Raw genomic sequence first — 20,518 nt, forward strand, 5'->3', positions numbered from 1 at the left:
GCTTAATTGAATGAATGTACTTATATTTATGCATGTGACCAATTCAATCAATTTATTTCTAGGTATGTCTAGTGGGGAAGTTAGTTGTCTGGCAGATAGTGCAACTACGCACACCATTTTGTGTGAACGACGTTATTTTACTAACTTCATACCCAAGAAAGCTCATTTGACAACTCTCTCAGGCTCATCTAACTTGTTTGAAGGATACGGAAAGGCACATATCATGTTGTCTAATGGTACAATATTGACCATTAAGGAGGCACTCTATTCTCCACGTTCCGGAAGAATGTTGCTGAGTTTTAAAGATATTCGAGATAATAAATATCATCTTGAAACCACTGAAGATCATGGTTCTGAATTTCTTTATATCACTTCATACAAATATGGCTAGAAGCATATTCACGAGAAGTTGGAACGTATGTCGAGTGGGTTGTACATCACAACCATTCGCAACATAGAGGCCCACAGTGTGGCCGGCTCTATGCCTGAATTCCAGGACACTTTGTTGCTTTGGCATGACCGTTTGGGACATCCTGGACGTGACATGATGCGCCATATCCTCAAATCTTCACACGGGCATAAGTTACATCCACACGTTGCAGTCTCGCCATGCATAACGTGTTCTTTAGGGAAGTTGAATACTCAACCCTCCCATACAAAGATTAATCAAGACCCTCCTAAATTTCTTCAAAGGATTCAAGGGGACATTTTTGGACCTATCCAACCAACCTGCGGACCATTTAGATACTTTATGGTGTTGGTTGATGCATCGACAAGATGGTCACATGTTTGCTTGTTGTCCACACGCAATGCCGAGTTTGCTAAACTCCTAGCTCAAATCATTAAGCTAAGGGCTCACCACCCTGATTATCCGATTAAGTCGATTCGACTGGATAATGCTGGAGAGTTTACGTCACAGACTTTTGACGATTATTGCATGTCAGTAAGGATTAATGTAGAACATCATGTGCCCCATGTTCACACCCAAAACGGCCTGGCAGAAGCTTTCATAAAGCGCCTTCAATTGATAGCTCGGCCTTTGGTTATGAAAACCAAATTACCGGTATCTGCCTAGGGCTATGCAATATTACACGCAGCTATGTTGGTCCGCCTGAGGCCCATCGCTACCCAACCACATTCACCGTTACAGTTGGTCACTGAATACGAGCCTGACATCTCGCATTTACGGGTGTTTGGGTGCGCCATTTATGTGCCAATAACACCGCCGCTACGTACCAAAATGGGTCCTCAGAGAAAAATGGGAATCTATGTCGGTTATGATTCGCCATCAATTGTTCGATACTTAGAACCCTTGACAGGAGATCTCTTTACCGCACGTTTTGCAGATTGTCACTTTGATGAGACAGTCTTCCCGTCGTTAGGGGGAGATAAGCATGCTAACGTTCTTGTAGAACGCCGCGAATTGTCGTGGTATGCTCCCACTATGTCTCATTTAGATCCCACACTGCTCAGTCTGAAACTGAGGTGCGACGAATTATAGATCTTCAGAGCATTGCTCAAAGCATGCCGGATGCTTTTAATGATCTAGCAAAGGTGACAAGATCATATATACCCGCTGTAAACACACCTGCAAGGATAGATGTACCCCGTGTACATCAACAGCCCGTCTGGGAAGGTCGAGCTGTCCCCGAAGGTGGGGAGGCCGCACCCTTCACACGGCATGGTACATTGGCGGCTAGCTAATCATCTGTTCCGACCCTGAAGCGTGGCAGACCCCCTGGTTCAAAGGATTCACAACCCTGGAAGAGGAAAATGGCACCAACTAGTGACCCTAGCTTGAATCCGACCATCACTGACTCATTCGTTCCAACGCATGAGGTTATTCTAGATTACGGTGATGCTTCAGATGAAACATGATGGCCTCTCGAGAATCGTGAGATTTCGGTCCATTTCACAGTATTGGATAAGGTTTAGAATAGGAATGAGATGATCGTCGATGACGTATTCTCGTACTCAGTAGCTACTGACATTATGCTTAGCGATGACATTGAACCACGTTCCGTCGATGAATGCCGACGTAGAACCGATTGGTCAAACTGGAAACAAGCAATCCAGGTCGAACTTGATTCGCTCGCGAAATGTAAAGTGTTTGGACCTGTCGTCCCTACACCACCATGTGTGAAGCCTGTTGGCTACAATTAGGTTTTCGTGAGGAAGCGTAATGAGAAGAATGAAATAGTGCGATACAAAGCACGCCTCGTAGTGCAAGGCTTCTCTCAACGCCCTGGAATTGATTACGACGAGACATATTCCCCCGTAATAGACGTTATAACGTTCCGTTACCTTATCAGTTTGGTAGTTTCCGAAAAACTGAATATGCAGCTTATGGACGTGGTAACCGCGTATCTCTATGGGGATCTAGATACGGAAATATACATGAAAGTTCTAGAAGGACTTCCATTGACTGGCTCAAATAGTTCTAGACCACGGAACACTCTCTCAATTAGGTTGAGGAGGTCACTCTATGGATTGAAACAATTCGGGCGGATGTGGTATAACCGTCTGAGTGAATATTTGACAAGTCAGGGCTATGTGAACAACGAACTATGCACATGCGTGTTCATAAAGAAGTCACATTCTGGATTTGCAATTGTTGCAGTTTATGTCGATGACATGAACCTCATTGGTACTCCCGAAGAGCTTGAGGAAATTGCTGCACACTTGAAATCGGAATTTGAGATGAAGGATCTTGGAAAAACTCGATATTGCCTAGGCCTGGAGATCGAGCATTGTTCAGATGGAATCTTAGTACATCAATCGAACTACACCCAAACGGTGTTACGTCGCTTTAATGAGGATAAAGCTAAGCCTTCGAGCACACCCATGAACGTTCGGACTCTAGATGCTAAACGAGATCCCTTCCGTCCAAAGGAGGATGAGGAAGAGATTTTGGAACCCGAAGTTCCTTACCTAAGTGCAATTGGTGCTTTATTGTACTTGGCTCAGTGCACTAGACCCGACATCTCCTTAGCTGTGAATCTATTGGCTAGATACAACAATGCGCCTACACGCAGACATTGGAATGGTGTCAAAGACATTTTCCGCTACCTCAAGGGTACTACGGATTTGGGCTTGTTCTATACCTACAAATCTCCTAGTGTTGCCGCCCCCTATGAATCTAGGATTGATTCTTGCCTTGTTGGTTACGCAGATGCTAGATATCTGTTTGACCCACATAGAGCACATTCTCAAACAGGTTATGTTTTTACCGTTGGAAACACCGCTATTTCTTGGAGGTTTACCAAGCAAACGCTAGTTGCGACTTCGTTTAACCATGCTGAGATTCTCGCCTTACATGAAGCATTGCGTGAATGCTTTTGGCTGAGAGAAGTGATGAGACATATTCGAAGCACTAGTGGTCTTACATCAGTCGTTGACCTTCCTACGACGATCTTTGAAGACAATGCAGCATGTATCGAGCAGTTAAAGAAGGGATACATCAAGGGAGACAACACCAAGCACATAGCGCCAAAGTTCTTTTACTCATACCAGAAGCAGCAGCATCAGAACATTGAAGTCAAGCAAATCTGTTCCCAGGACAACCTGGCCGATCTCTTCACCAAGTCATTGCCCAAGTCTACATTTCAAAAGCTCATCTAAGGAATCGGTATGCATAAATTATCAGAATTAAATCGCTTGTAGTTCTCTTATTTAAGAAGTTATGTCTAACTCAGGGGGGAGTATCTAGAAGCATACTCACATGATCTTAATGTACTCTTTTTCCCTACGATTAAGAGCATTTTTCCCACTGGGTTTTTGCTATCTAACTAGGTTTTAACGAGGCACTCATTCTGGGATGATCATACTCCGTTGAGTTCACTACATTCGTCCAGTTTGACGATTGTTTTAGACATTATGCATATTTTCTTACTTTTCTCCTTAGTCTATGGGTTTTCCCCATTCCTTGGGTTTTACCATAGTGAGGTTTTGTGAGTTTTTACAAATGCATACTTCAAATTAAATTTGAGACTCGTGATGACCCGTTGTGCCGATGACTTCATCAACTATTCTACCTTCTCTGCTGAAGATCTGATGCGATGGATTGTTGAGTATTTACACACTCAAGGGGGAGTGTTGCAATTCTATTTAGAATAGGAATGTGATTGTGTAAATCCTAGAGAATATGGAAAAGTATTATATATTCCTATTAGGATTAGATTACCTATTAAATGTTGTAATCATAAAGGGAAAGGTATTTACCCTTCCAACTACTATAAATAAAGACACAATGGGGTGAATCAAATACACCTCACAATTAAATCAATCTCTCTTCTCTCTAAAGTGGCCGGCCTCCCTCTCTCTCTCTAAACCTTAGATCGCTCAATTAAATAGGCCTACAATAGTTAACTAATTTTTTCTTTCAATAAATAATAGCCACTTAGTACTATTGTTTACTTGTAAATGAGAGGTTTTAGGTTCGATTCTCGCCAAAGATGAATTTGAACCATATTATTGCTAACCCATTATGAGGCCTAGCCCACTCCCCACCCCTTAGCGTAGCATACATGCAATCGTCTTTTAAAAAAAATAATAATAATAGGATAAGTGTCAAGGTGACACAAGGAATTGGATCCGCTCTCGGACCTTAGTGTCTGGAGCCTAAGGATCAACTTATCTGGGCTGCACAAATTAAATCCAACATTCTCTATTAACTCATTATGTTGGCTCACCACACACAAACTAACAGTCTTAATTTTTTTTAGACACTAATCAGTGATTCAGATGGATTGATCCTTAAACTTCAAACACCAAAGTCCGGAGTGGATCCAATTCCGAGACACAATACAGAGCGAAAAATAAGGACAAGAGACCCGTGGCCTTTTCAGATCTGACGACAATACGTAATAGAGTATTATACTATCCATTTGTAAAACAAGAACATGGCTGGCTCTTACTATTTTCTAAAAGTGACAGTAGTTGATGACTACTTAATGATTTTGTCACTGTCCATATACATATCTTATTTTTTGGTTTTTATTTTGCAGCAAATCTTTGATCTTCTAGCGGATCTTAAACAATTTAGTCTTATTATAACCATGTCTTAATTAACAATTAACTACGTGATGCATATTTAATTAACATGGACAAGTACACCGTCAACATTGTCTCCTATACATAGTATTTGTCCCGGCGCGATGATAATCCCTATCCAACTACCTTATTTTGTCATGAACACTACTTAGCTGCTGTATATTCAGCAGCTCCTACTTCTACTTAATCACAGATGGATATGTGTCTAATTTGTGTTTATAATTTCAATTATTTGGATACAGGTCCATCTGTGAATAATGTTCAGGACATTGGCCAGGGGTTGCCATAATCTATTTTGGTCTTGAATTTGATCAACTGAGTTAGGTAATGAGGGTTAAAAGTAATGTGGAATAATGTTGCCTGCCACCCTCCGGTCCCCTCTTGCAAGTGCCAATCTTCATGCATATAGACTAAAACTAGTTTAAAGTATTGTCATGTAAATAATGATTATCTTCTAATGGCCTTATCCCATTTAATTTTATAATTTGTAACTTAGTTAGTTAAAATTATAATTTATCTTTTGCATTTAAAGTCTAATTCTCCTCTTTCAAACGCTTGTGTAAAAATAAAAATAAATAGAACTATTTTATGTTGTCTGTAACTCTAAACTATTATATGATATTTGACACACCCAGACCCGCGTGAGGGTGACATAGCCATGTGCACAGTGCGGAAGCAATAATGATGATAGAGAATACGAATAAATGAAAACCAACTCATAAGAGTACTAGATAAAACAAGTGCTAGAATATGAGTGAATACACAACCAGAGCGTAAGTAGCCTAAGTTCAGTCTAAAAAACAAGTACAAATTAAACGACACCCAAAGATGTCCTACATTTGTGATAGTCTGTCAAAACCTCCAATCAATCCTCGTGAGCCACCAACGAACAAGCTTATCTAAAACCTGGAGGGGCGCAAAACAGAAAGAGTGAGCGGGCAAAAACAAAGCTTTTCAAAACCCCGTAAAACATGTATAACTTTCCCATAAATGAAATATATATATATATATATATATATATATATATTAATTCATGCTTCACATATGCATAATCAAAGGTATGCCAGGCCAAAAATATAAAACAGAATAAGTAACTCAGGTAAAAATAGATTCATGGAAAATAACATATTAGCCGGAACCCCTGCAAAGGTCTGTACGACTGAATTCATAGCTCATTAGTCAATCTAGCCGGAGTCCCCGCAAGTGACTTATACGGCACTACACTGCACATGAGTTGGAACCACTGTAAAGGTCTGTACGGCAAGACTGGGTGTAATATAGTTATGCTCAATGCTACGGTCTCATGATAGCTGTGTAATAAATTGCTAGTCACCTACGAGTCGAAACCACCTATGATGGTCTGTACGACAAGACTGTTCACCTAAATTGGATCCAATATGAGCATATGGTGCGGGAGGTGACATCATAAACAGGCTTGTACTATATCTTTGATTGAATCACAATCACCCGAGGTGCAAGTTTATGAGCTCTATGCTTCTCAATTAATCACAACCGTTATTCACATTCATAATTCAATAACTCACCTGGGCTTACCTGAGCGTCCACAGCACCACAATTATATATATATATGCAAACATCATATACTAATTCATATGCTGAATATAAATTTATATGCATGGAATTTCAAAACATACTTTCATTTAAACACATTTCCTGGGAAAATATCAAGTATATAAATATATACTGAAAACCAAAAGCCTACTTACTGGTATGTCGAAGAGTCGTAGCCCCCGAGTTGCCCTTGACTGCGCTCATCCTCGGGATAGGTCTCACCTATATGCGAAATTACTGAATAAACGTTAAAGCACATAACCAATACTAGCTAATAACTTCTCATACATTACTCAAATGAGGTATTTAAATATACCATCGTGACCTACATAACTCCACGAACACGTCCAAATTTTTAAAATAATTTTAGAGCCCTCACGCTCCGTCACTCACCGGCAAGGGCACGGCTCTACGCGTGGCCACGCTCAGGGAATCCTAACGGAATCCTTAACTGCCGTTAGGAATATTATGTTAAAAAGCAACAGAAACCGTTAAATCTACCTGACGGTGTTAGAATATTCCGTCAAGTTTGACGGAATATTCTTCGTCTTCTACCTTCGAACTCCAGCGACTGTTGCCGTCGTCGAAAACTGGAAAAATCTTAAAATCTTTATAACTTCTTCATTTTTGCAACCAAAACTCATGACTTATACCAAATTGAAGCTTACAACGAGTAGGACACATTCTTACCAATTTCAAGCTCCAAAAATCACGGAATCTCGCCGGAGAAGGCACGATAATTCCGGCCAAATTTCAAACTCGCCAAACTCGAGTTCCTGATGCCCAATTTGCTTGGTTTTTCTTCTCCGAGCTTCGTAAGAACATCCTAAAGCTTCCTACAAGCTTAAAATCCCCTGAAACATCCATAATTACGATCACATGACCAATACTCAAATCGGGGGTGATGGTTTCTAGGGGTTTTGAGGGTTTCATGATCTAAAAATGGCATATATGAACTCAGAGACTTGCAAGGAGTTCGAATCTTACCTTCTTGATGTCGATATGTACGTGTATGGTTGGTTTGGAGATCATTTGTACAATTGTACGGATTTTCAGAAAAATCCGTGAGGGAGGAGAAAAAGAGTACATGGGAGAGGGAGTGAGTGTATGTGTGTGTGTGGTCCACGTGACCAAAATCAAAGAGAATACCATCTAAGTCCTAATTGGTTCCATAATAATAGGACTTAGCACTAATTGGTCCAAAATCTAACCTACCACACCACCACACAAAACATCCAAATGTATATAAGTAATTTCACGCCATTGAAAATAAATATTTCGGGACGGGTCATCACAATATTTTTTCAAAAGATATAGAGTCAATTTTGCATTGAAACTTTCTATATTTAAAAAAATATACATTTATAAACATGCACCCCAAATTTTCTATATACGTCGCAGAGAGAGTCTGATCTTAAGGAATATTCTCCCACCATGGTTCATCGTGAATGTATTACCATCATCTTTGTCTATCTCACTATATATGGATCAATGTATAAAATATCGATGATATCGGAAATATCGATAGTCCAAAAACACGGAAATTTCGATGGAAATATCGGGATATTATCGATATCGATAAAAATTGAATAAAAACCACGAAAATTGTAAGAAAAACTTGGAAATTTTTATTGAAACTTTGCAGGATGTTTATTTAGTCAATTATCTATTAGTTTATCACAAAAAATTGGAAGGAAATGCATTGCATGATAGATATAACTGATTTAAGTTGATTATATAGTGAGCTGGCAAACATTGTGAGTGTAGAAAATATGTAGTAATTAATGAAAGAAGTTTAAACACACCATAATCATTTATATATAATGAATTAGTACAATATTTTACACTTTATACATTGCATGGTAAGATACATGAGTGACTTAGCAAGGTCTAAAATATCGATGATATCGGAAATATCGATAGTCCAAAAACACAGAAATTTAGATGGAAATGTCGGGATATTATGGATATTTTAGATCATGATATGGATTCATCAATCTCCCCTTTAATGCTAATCATACATACCTGTCTAACTATATATACTACTACAAAATTATCTATAACTGGCGGTTCAAAAACCGACAAAAAACGTATATTACTGTCGGATTTTAAGCAAAATCCGACAGAAAATAGATGCAGTGACGGATATAATAAGCGACAGAATTGCATGCGTCAGGAAATGAATTTTCCGATAGAAAATACTCTAAAACCGACAGAAACCGACAGGATTTTTATTTATAATAAATAAATAAATGAATTCCTGTCAGATAAAACCAACAGAAAATATGTTAATAATAATAAAAAAATATTTTGGCATTTTCCTTATCCCCTGCATTCACCATTCGGTACCTCGCCGGAGCTCAATCTTGGAAACCTGTTGTGGGATTTTGAAGAGAGCGAGAGAGAGCGAAAATATCAGAAGAAATGAAGCAAGAGGGGGAAGAAGAAGAAGAAGCAACAGTAAGAGAGAAAATACCAAATACACAATACCCATAATATCAAACAAACAGCTTACATCCGCTCCTCATTGGGGCCGTACAAGGACATGTTCAAAACAGCTTCCGAGCAAAATTCTGGTAATCGTTCATTGGAGCCACAACATGTCCAAAAGGTTAAAGATGCAAGTCCGCATGCAAGGAAATATGTTCGAAGTGCAAAGGAAGCACATGAAAGAAAAACAAAACACATTGATCATGTTCAGAGTAAAAAAAGACTTGGTGTTAGTGAACCAGATGTTTCAGCAACTAAAGATGATACCAGAATTAAAATAGTGCATGCCAGAGATGAATATGATTTACCATTGAAAGACGGCTTTTCTACTGTCGCTCCAGATGCCCACGGTAAAAATTCCAAGGATGTTAAGTCCACAGAGTCAGAGGAACGTGTTACAGATAGTGAAAGTAAAGATAAAGATATCAAAAAAGGAAGCTTTAATTTGGACAATACTCGAACTGGTAAGAGGAAAGACAGATTTGAAAATTCAAATCAAGCAAAGAATGCAAGTGATGGAGGTAGAGCTTCAAATCAAGAGAGAAAATACCAAATACACAATACCCATAATATCAAGCAAACTGAACCATAATCTCTCTTCCATCAACAACTCTCCCTGAAATCAAATTCAATTAATTCATTACAAAACCCTATCTTCTAATTAAGCTCATAAGAGGCCTATGAGAGAGAGAGAGATGAACCATCGAGCTTCTCCACTGCTTTATGCGCCTCGTCCTGATACTTATATCGGACAAAAGCAAATCCGCGAGAATCGCCAATCCTCCGGTCTCGGGGAATGAAGACATCGACGACCTTGCCGTACTTGTCGAAGAGCGGGAAGAGGTCATCCGCGGTGGTTCCTGGTAAACACAAACCAAACAAAGAGAGAGAAATAGAGTTAGGGCTTTCAGTAAAGGGATGGAGAATGAGGAGAAGGGTAAAAGGGGAATTACAGAAAGTGATGTTGAGGACGAGGAGGAAGTAGGTGTCTCTGATGTCCGGAGGTTCGGATCGACCGAAGTGCGACATCTCCGAGAGGGATTGAAGCGGCGAATGTGTGTTAGTCTGCGGCCGGACTAGGGATCGGGAGATCTAGGGTTTGTAATTTGTGGTGGGGGATTTTGGGAGCACAGTGAAAGGGATTTAAGAAATTGGGCGGATGTGGGTATAAAAAGAAATGAACCAAAAGGGGCCGGATGTGGGTATAAAAAAAATTTCATTACTGTCGGTTAAAATCGATAGAATCATTTTTTAAAATATAAACCGACGGACAATTTTCATTCATGTCGGTTAAAACCGACAGAACAAAAAATGCTAGCAATATTCCCCCCAAAATTCCCTCCCAAAATTTTAAATTCCTCCCAAAATTGTGTTACTATTTAAAAAAAATAAAAAAATAATTGTTTAGTTTAATAAATAAATAAATAAAATGTATTTAAGTAGAATAAGTTTTTAAAAATTAAATAAATAATTGTTTTTTTTGTCGAAAATAAATAATTATTTGGTTTAATAGATAACTATTAACTACATCTTGTAAACTTTTTTTTTTGGTCATATTCATTGTTAATTTGGATAATCCAATTAAAATATTCCAAAAAAAATTGAACATTTTGCTGTTATTTACTAATTGTTTGTATCTTGTAAACGTTTTTTTATATTTTCCCATGTTCTTTATAAAATAAAAAAACCTTATTTATTATGGAATCTGTTTGGAAATCACCCTACTGTTGCCATACAACAACAACAAAATGAAGTCTTATCTTACTAAAATAAATCAATTATATAAATAATAGAACACCACTCAATTTTTTTTGCGACACTCCTCGTGTCACATCCCGGCCCGGGGCGGACTACTTCCCGGGCCCGCTCCACCACCGTAGCACGATATTGTCCGCTTTGGGCCCCGACCATGCCCTCACGGTTTTGTTTTTGAGAACTCACGAGCAACTTCCCAGTGGGTCACCCATCATGGGAGTACTCTAGCCCCCTTCTCGCTCAACTTCGAAGTTCCGACGGAACCCGAAGCCAGTGAGCTCCCAAAAGGCCTCGTGCTAGGTAGGGATGGGAATATACATTTAAGGATCGCTCCCCTGGGCGATGTGGGATGTTACAATCCACCCCCCCTTAGGGGCCCGACGTCCTCGTCGGCACACTTCCGGCCAGGGATTGGCTCTGATACGAATTGTCACATCCCGGCCCGGGGCAGACTACTTCCCGGGCCCGCTCTACCACCGTAGCACGATATTGTCCGCTTTGGGCCCCGACCATGCCTTCACGGTTTTGTTTCTGGGAACTCACGAGCAACTTCCCAGTGGGTCACCCATCATGGGAGTGCTCTAGCCCCCTTCTCGCTTAACTTCGGAGTTCCGACGAAACCCGAAGTCAGTGAGCTCCCAAAAGGCCTCTTGCTAGGTAGGGATGGGAATATACATTTAAGGATCGCTCCCCTGGGCGATGTGGGATGTTACACCTCAACCCTATAAGAATGCAATGAATAAATTTGATCTTCAATTTAAAATATTTACACTATTGGATACCACAAAATGTTACTTTATACTTAATGGAAGTATAACATTAACTCGTAAGTGTTTATTTAATCTACCGTTTTGATGTGATACACATTGTACGAAACTTTTTTCAATGATCTAATCGTCAAACTTGTTTGTACACACTCCAAGATCACATACGTAAAAAATCACAAAAAACAAACGTTTAGAGATTAGGTAATGGAACAAAAGTTTTCGACGGTTATAAACGAAAAATCACAATTTAACGGTTATTTTAGCTCCGATTTTGATGATTTTTTTACAGTTACACTCCTCGACCCTATAAGAATGTATTGAACAAATTCGATCTTCAATTTAAAATATTTACACTAGTGGATAATTTTTTATACTTAATTGAAGTATAACATTAACTCTAAGTGTTTGTTAAATCTATCAATTTGATAGGATATGCATTCTACGAAACTAGTTTCAACGATCCAACCGTCAAATATATTTGTATATACTCCGAGATTGCATACCTAAAAAATCACAAAAAACAAACATTCAGATATTAGGTAACAGAACAAAAGTTTTCAACAGTTATAAACGAAAAATCATAATTTAACGGTTATTTTTGCTCCAATTTAGACAATTTTTTACAGCTACACTCATCGATCCTATAAGAATGCATTGAACAAATTCAATCTTCAATTTAAAATATTTACACTAGTGGATAATTTTTTATACTTAATGGAAGTATAACATTAACTCTTAAGTGTTTGTTAAATCTATCAATTTGATAGGATATGCATTCTACGAAACTAGTTTCAACGATCCAACCGTCAAATATGTTTGTATATACTCTGAGATCGCATACCTAAAAAATCACAAAAAACAAACATTCAGAGATTAGGTTACAGAACAAAAGTTTTTTACGGTTATAAATGAAAAGTCATAATTGAACGGTTATTTTAGCTCCGATTTTGATTATTTTTTACAGCTACACTCCTCGACCCTATAAGAATGCATTGAAAAAATTTGATCTTCACAGTATAACATTAACTCTTAGTGTTTGTTAAATCTATCAATTTGATAGGATATGCATTCTACGAAACTAGTTTCAACGATCCAACCGTCAAATATGTTTATATATACTCCGAGATCGTATACCTAAAAAATAAAAAAAAATAAAAACATTCAGAGATTAGGTAATAGAACAAAAGTTTTCGACGATTATAAACGAAAAGTCATAATTTAACGGTTAATTTAGCTCCGATTTTGATTATTTTTTACAGCTACACTCCTCGACCCTATAAGAATGCATTGAACAAATTCGATCTTCAATTTAAAATATTTACAGTATAACATTAACTCTTAGTGTTTGTTAAATCTATCAATTTGATAGGATATGCATTCTACGAAACTAGTTTCAACGATCCAACCGTCAAATTTGTTTGTATATACTCCGAGATCGTATACATAAAAAATCACAAAAAAAAAACATTCAGAGATTAGGTAACAGAACAAAAGTTTTCGATGGTTATAAACGAAAAATCATAATTTAACGGTTATTTTTACTCCAATTTTGATGATTTTTTACAGCTACACTCCTCAACCCTATAAGAATGTATTGAACAAATTCGATCTTCAATTTAAAATATTTACACTAGTGGATAATTTTTTATACTTAATGGAAGTATAACATTAACTCTTAAGTGTTTGTTAAATCTATCAATTTGATAGGATATGCATTCTACGAAACTAGTTTCAACGATCCAACCGTCAAATATGTTTGTATATACTCCAAGATCGCATACCTAAAAAATCACAAAAAAACAAACATTCAGATATTAGGTAATAAAACAATAGTTTTCAACGGTTATATATGAAAAATCACAATTTAATGATTATTTTAGCTCCGATTTTGATGATTTTTTTTATAGCTACACTCCTCGACCCTATAAGAATGCATTGAACAAATTCGATCTTCAATTTAAAATATTTACACTAGTGGATAATTTTTTATACTTAATGGAAGTATACCATTAACTCTTAAGTGTTTGTTAAATCTATCAATTTGATAGGATATGTATTCTACGAAACTAGTTTCAACGATCCAACTGTCAAATATGTTTGTATATACTCCGAGATAGCATGTGTAAAAAGTCGCAGAAAAAAAAAACATTCAGAGATTAGGTAACGAGACCGTGAGTGAAAAGAAAAAGATTTAAACCATTTGTTTATTTATGTATTTATTTTTAATCAATATAACATTTTAAAATAATAAAATAGTCAATTTATGTCGGTTATAACCGTCACCATTAACTTAAAAACCGCCAGAATATGTTAAAAATATTAAAAAAGAAAAGAATTCAAAAATACTGAGGGTTATAATAATTTTATGGCGGTTAAATCCGCCAGTAATTTATGTCGGATATATCCGACAGAAAGTAACTTTAATCCGACAGTAAATAAATTATGTGTCGGATATTTTTTATCCGTCAGAATGACTTATTAACCGCCAGAATTGTCCGACACCTAAAACTAATATTGTAGTAGTGATATACATCACTAGAAAGTATCTATGTCAAGAATTAAAGGAGGACACTTGTTTTCAATTAACATATATAAACAAATTAGGTATTGCTTTTAGATCTCATATAAGATTTTGGATAAACATGTCATTGCCCAATAGGTAAACTTGTCATCTACTTTTATTAAAGAGGTATTTGTCAGTTTGCCATCTGAACTTGTACAGAGCTGTCAATTTTCTCCTAGAACTTTAATTTTTAGCCGATTAACCCCTGAACTTATTTCCCCATTGAACTTTAACTTTAGCTTATTACCCCCCCTAAAGTTTTATAAATAGTCATTCCCCCCAAACGTTAGATTTTCAAATTCTTCGTCCAATTTTCACTTATCCAATTTTTCATTCTTTTCGTCCACATCCACTTGTCATGTGTTGTTCTCGTGATCAAAATGAATGAAAAATTGGATGAAATTTTTTAAAATCTAGCGTCAGGAGAAAATTAGCTATTTATAACATTTTAGGGGGGTAATTGGCTAAAATTAAAGTATGAGAGGAAAATTGACTAATTATAAAAGTTTAGAGGGGTAATGGCTAAAATTAAAGTTTAAGAAGAAAATTGACAACTCAATACAAGTTCGGGGGACACATCGACAAAAGTAGGTCTATTAAAAGGTGATATAGTGAAAAGGTAGTGGTTTTCACATTCTCGTTATTACCTGCTACGCTCATTCTCATGTTTTCATGACTTGATGATTTATTCTACTCAAAAGCTACAAGAAAAGGAGTATCAAAGGAGGAAAATGACGTGTCAAAATCATTTCCGTAGGAACATATATAAAAATTAAATAACATCACTCTTACTTTTAGAGAATAAAAGTGTCTTTTGATAACAACAAACAATTCTAAAAACGCCTGGCAGAAAAAAGTACTTTTCAATTTATGCTAAAAACTTTCAATCAAGGAAATGAAAGTACCTTTGAAAGTATGTTAACTCATATAAAGATATAAAGATTTGAAAGTAATGGTAATGCTAATGACTTAACCTTTACAATCACTGGCCTCCTCATTTTCACACTTGCTGATTGTTCCAATGTCATCTCAACCAATAGCAAGTCCCGAATTTCCTTTCATTTTTCCTCTTTTCTCTAAGTTGCCTAAAATGAGAAGAAATGAAAGCTAGGAAATGAACTAAAACTAAAAATATACATTAGAGACGAGGAGATTCAAACTTGAACCCTCTTTTACAAGGCAACAAAAATTTTCAACATAATCTCAGCATACTAAACGTGAGTATATGTTATGGTACTTTATATGAGTATATGTTATATTTGTATAAATAGTAAATAGTTTGATCGATCTATCGTCAAAATGTTTCTTTAGCAACAGTGATAATTGTTGTCTTGTAGTATGTATGAGTTTGTGTGCTTGATCACTCATTATGCCTCTCATTTCTTTATTTTTTAAATGATTTGGCAGACACGTGAGCATTTTTCTTTTACAACGGAAACCAAATTATTTCACAATTATTTGTAGTTCACATATATATATATATATGTTAAAAATGAAAAGGAAAACTAGCAAATGAATAGTCTTCCCTTTTTCAAAAAAAATTAGTAAAAATTTTAAACTCTCTTTCTTCATCTCATTAGTGATTTAACGTCAAACTTTTTTCACAAATCATCAAATTAACATCCAAACTCAAAAAAATTCATTTTGATTTTTGCAATCGTGTTGCCGCCAAAAGGTGTTAGTATTTTGTATTCGAATTAGGCTTTGATTTTATAAATTGAAAATTGAAAATCAATGAGGAATTATTTAAGCTGATGAATGAAGTGAGAATATGGAGTGTGTTGCTCCTCTTGGATTCAATTACTCATCAAAGAGGAATGAGCAAGGTGACCGTTGCAAACCCAATCACGCCTACAACATGACTCAACTCATGTGCACAACACGTGTACAACATATGACACAAATGCTACAACAATCGTCATTCATCAAGCCTATGAGCTAGTTCTAATCTTAGCCATTCATACAAACATGAACATAAGAACAAATAAACCCATAAATTCAACATTTAAACAAAGTGCAATCTGCACAAATGCTTATATCTTTGGTACATTTTTAGGGTTTTGAGTGTTAGAAGGTATTCATCTCTCATATATGGCTCTGTAATTTATTTTAATTTGACTTTTAATCTTGACATCATTTATGTATTCAAGTGTGCTCTCTAGATCGCATAAGTTTCGGCAATAATTCTTTTTTGGTCCACATATTATTTTTTAATCATCATTCTTAATCAAATTAACTAGTTTGTAAAAAGAATAATGTCTATTAATCAACCTACAAAGAACACCATTTAAAATTTTGCTCCGAACATTTAAAAACTTAGGACCAACCCTCAGTGGCGAAGCTACATGAGGGCGAGGAATGGCGGCCGCCACTCCCCTTTCCGGAAATCAAGCTCAGAATCAGTGTTTCCGTCCCTTCGGTCTCGTCGGAAGTGATGAAATTTCGTGTGATTTCTGGCGTTTTGAGTTTCCTTGCTCTATCGCACCACGGGCTGATCGCGAGCTCTCTTTTTTTCCAAGAAAAAAAAAACCTAGGCCAAAGAAGGGAGGAACAAAGATCTACAATTCGCAGCTTCTGCAAATGGAGAGGTTCTGTCTGACAAAGAAGAAGAGAAAGGAAAAAGAGAGACTTTCTCTCTCCCCCATCTCACCCATGTGCAATTACAATTTTTTAAACTATTGGCCAATCAATTTGTACCACCTAACTTGCTATTACTTATTTATATTAGAATTTGTTTTGTTTTTTAATTATTGTCCAATTAATTTGACCACTCTTTCAATATTTTTTAAGCCACTTGTTTGATACCGTTATTTATCTTAAAATTCACTATAAATTTATATGAGCTTTAAAAAATAATTTGTCAAATATTACAAACTCGTAATTATTTGTTTTTTTTTCTCTTACCATCAAATTCAACAAAGTAATAAAGAAAATTTGTCAATATTTTTATATTATATGTTTTATAATCAATGTTTTTCGGATATTATATGGTAAATAATAAATAGCCAATTATTTATACGGTATATAATAAATTTATTCAAATTTGCCTAGGTCCTCGCCTAAGTGTAAAGTCATGTTCATCACCTAACTAGAGCTTAGCATCCTTTAAAACTTTGCTAATTATACTAAAAGTAATAGGACAATACAACAAGAAACGGTGCTAAATCATCATTCAAATAATATTGTTGTTTAAACCCTACTTCGACTATTTTGAGTAGTCCAAATCCTCTTTTGAATATTTTGGTTAGAGCAAATTCTCCTATGAATATTATGGGTAGTGCAAATAATCTTCTTGCAAATCCTAGACTTAGACCTGGAATGAATGTTCACATTTTACCCTGAACTTTTTAAATTTCGCCCTTCCCTCGAGAATTTCTGGCTTCGCCACTGCCAACCCTGGGTACATAATGGTGAATTTGTTTACATGACGTCCAGACCCTGTTAAGGTTTGAGTGTACATAAAAAGAAAATTAATAATTTGTGGGGTTTTTGCGATACTAGTTTGTGTTTGTGTAATCCAAAAATGTTGACACTAGCCAGAAAAAATGTTGCCACTTTTATTTTTCTATTTATTTATTATCCCTTTCCAGCCAAGGATAAGGATGTGCATTTTTAAGGATTTATAGAAGGGGTTTTAGTTTTTTGTTTTTTTTGTTTTTTTGTTTTTGTTTTAATAGATCACTCATTTAGAGGAGAAAAATTTGTGTGGGGCTTGACTTGCCACTAGACTTCGCTAAGTGGCACTACAATCCACTCAAAACTCGCTACATGGCAAGTCTTAAATATAATCTTTTATCATTATTTTATATTTAAAATTTTTATAATTATTTTTTTAACTAATTAATATATTATATATGTTAATGTTATGTTTCTTTTTTTTATTTCTTTCCCCCTATTTTTTTTTCTTCCCAAATCTTCCCCCCCCCCCACCCTACCCCACTTTGTTTTTCCGTAGGTCTTAGGTTTCAGTACTCCATACCCTTTCTTTCTTTCCTAGTTTCGTTTCTTTCTTTAAAAAAAAACAGGTTATGCACCCACTCCAATTTTATCATGGAAAGCAACCAAGAATATGTAAGTTTATTTTCTTTCTTTATACAATAGTTGCTTTGATCATGTGACATGAATAACCCACATATATAGCTGTATTAGGGTTATTTTCTTTACTTTTAATTGGGGGTTTTTGGGTTCGGGTGTTTGGTTTTTTATATTTATAATATGAATTAGGGTATATGCTATGTTTACTACCTTCTTTATTATGAATCTTTAATTAATATGTTAGTCTAATCTTTGAATTTTTTTTTTCAATTGATATGTTGCTGAGGCAATGGAGTTTGAAGAAGATCTGAAAATTGGAATGGTGGTGCATTCAGACGTTGAAGCTTTTCAGGTATGCAAAGCTTATGCTTTGAGGAAGGGGTTCAATTTTCGTAAAAGGCATATTCGAAGAGATAAATCAAATAATGTTACGCAACGAGATTTTTTGTTTTCCAAGGGTTTCCACTATTTAAAGACTTATGCAATGACAACATGATTGATAAAATAACTACACAAATAGGTTGCAAGGCTAAAAACATAGAGCTCAAGGATTGAAGATGGATGAATTGAAGAGACGATGTGTGTGGAGCCAAAAATATTCACTAGGCAACACGTGGATTTTTGGACAAAAGAGGACAAAAATTCCCTTGAAAAAAATACTGGGATTCCTACGCGCGAGCAGCGGGCAATCATCCTCAACCAAGTAAAAAATGCTCCAAAATAGAGGTAAACAATTCAAAGTCTATCTAATCAAATCCCTTTTTGCAAGGTAACCTCCAAAATAATGTTACTTGGTTCATTAATGGATTAATTACCCAATTAATCCATTAAATATCAATTAAATCTAGGGGTGGGTTCAAAAAACCGAAAACCGAAAAAAACTGAAAACCAAACCAGACTGAGGCCGAAAAAAACCGAACCGAAACTGTCAAACCAAACCGAACCAAATCTGGTCAGTTCGGTTTCGATTTTTGAGGTTTGGAAACCGAACCAAATCGAACCGAACCGATATATATATATTTAATTATTTTTTTCAATATTATAAATAGTTTAGTCATACAATCATAACAAAACAAAACCTGTTGCCAAGTTGGTTTCAGGGAAAATTTTCAAGTTGCAGCGCAAGGGTTCGAACCCTCATGCCTTCAACATTTCAAAAACGTTTTTTAATTTTTTTGAGAAATCAACAAAACCCTTTAAGTTAACCCTAGCTACTAGCAGCCACACCTTTTATTCATTCTCCTCTTCTCTCTCTCGTTCCCTTCCCTACCGCCAGTGTAACCCTAACTAACCTAGTAACATTCTCGCGCAGCCGAGCCTCCTCTCTGTCTTTCTCAAACTCTCTGTCTCTCTTGGTCTTGAATCCAGGCGACCCGCGACGGCGCGACCCTTCTTACTCTCAATCTCTCACACCTCGCCCTCGCCGTGTGCTTCGGCGACCTCGAACAAGTGAAGGCGATGATCCTGATCCAAGTGGAGCTCACCAACATGGACCTCAAATCCATCTCTTCCAGGTCCTTGCCCGACCCGCATACCCTCCGAAAGTCCTCTCACCTCCTCGGCCCCAAAGTCCTCCAGGTATTGACTCATCTCCGTAATTTCTCTCGTGAATTTTCTGGGTTCTCTTTTGTTGCTGAGAAAATAGATAAACAGAAAGAAAAATGTGAGCTTTCGTCTGTTTGTTTGTTGATTATCAGATAGCTTGGGTGAGAGATCCAGGAAGAGGCGATGGACCGATACATAATGTTGATGCCAATGTTGAATACTGTTCTGTGATCAAAACAAAATTAGGGGTTCATCGTATTCTGATGGGTGCTGAAATGGATTGCTGTGATTCAACTGATGATGGAAGGAGGTTTTATGTGGAATTAAAGACAAGCCATGAGGTTGAGATATGTTTTTCTTCACTTTCCGTTACATGCAATTTTTTTCTTTTCTGAGTTTTCTTATGTAACTTACTGTAATTTCTCATTCAATTGTGCAGTTGGACAACCATAAGATAGAGTACGAGTTTGAGAAAGAGAAGCTCCTCAAATTTTGGGTACATTACTGTTTTATTACCTAAAAAGTAAAAACACACAGGGTCTTCAATAGCTTTTGTTAGAGATTGACATGCATAGTTGCAGAATTTAGATTGTACCTCAGTCTTGTCTGGTTTTCTCAAGGAATTGGTTGTCATTGTCTATAGTCCATTTCCTATTTATATTGCTTTAAAAGAGTTAACCCGTCTTTTATATTTTCATCAGGCTTCTGTAAAATCTGTAATTGTAAAAAGAGTTGACAC

At 36.4% G+C, this 20,518-nt stretch overlaps 1 protein-coding gene across 1 annotated transcript; it reads left to right on the forward strand.

Moving 5' to 3' along the window:
* Positions 1–19,533: 19,533 nt before the first annotated feature.
* LOC126618040 (NAD-capped RNA hydrolase DXO1-like) lies at positions 19,534–20,314 on the forward strand. Its single transcript, XM_050286114.1, has 3 exons — positions 19,534–19,812; positions 19,932–20,120; positions 20,219–20,314. Exons 1-3 carry the CDS (start codon positions 19,693–19,695, stop codon positions 20,297–20,299), a joined length of 390 nt encoding a protein of 129 aa, XP_050142071.1. The 5' UTR covers positions 19,534–19,692; the 3' UTR covers positions 20,300–20,314.
* The last annotated feature ends 204 nt before the right edge of the window (positions 20,315–20,518 follow it).

This window comes from Malus sylvestris, chromosome 4 (assembly GCF_916048215.2).
Source record: "Malus sylvestris chromosome 4, drMalSylv7.2, whole genome shotgun sequence".
Taxonomy (NCBI): domain Eukaryota; kingdom Viridiplantae; phylum Streptophyta; class Magnoliopsida; order Rosales; family Rosaceae; genus Malus; species Malus sylvestris.

Bases quoted from the DNA above. Each gene is read 5' to 3' on its own strand.
- LOC126618040 (XM_050286114.1), top strand. From the start codon at position 19,693: ATGATCCTGATCCAAGTGGAGCTCACCAACATGGACCTCAAATCCATC. The intron at 19,813-19,931 runs GTATTGACTCAT...GTTGATTATCAG, and splicing joins TCGGCCCCAAAGTCCTCCAG to ATAGCTTGGGTGAGAGATCC. The intron at 20,121-20,218 runs GTTGAGATATGT...TCAATTGTGCAG, and splicing joins AATTAAAGACAAGCCATGAG to TTGGACAACCATAAGATAGA.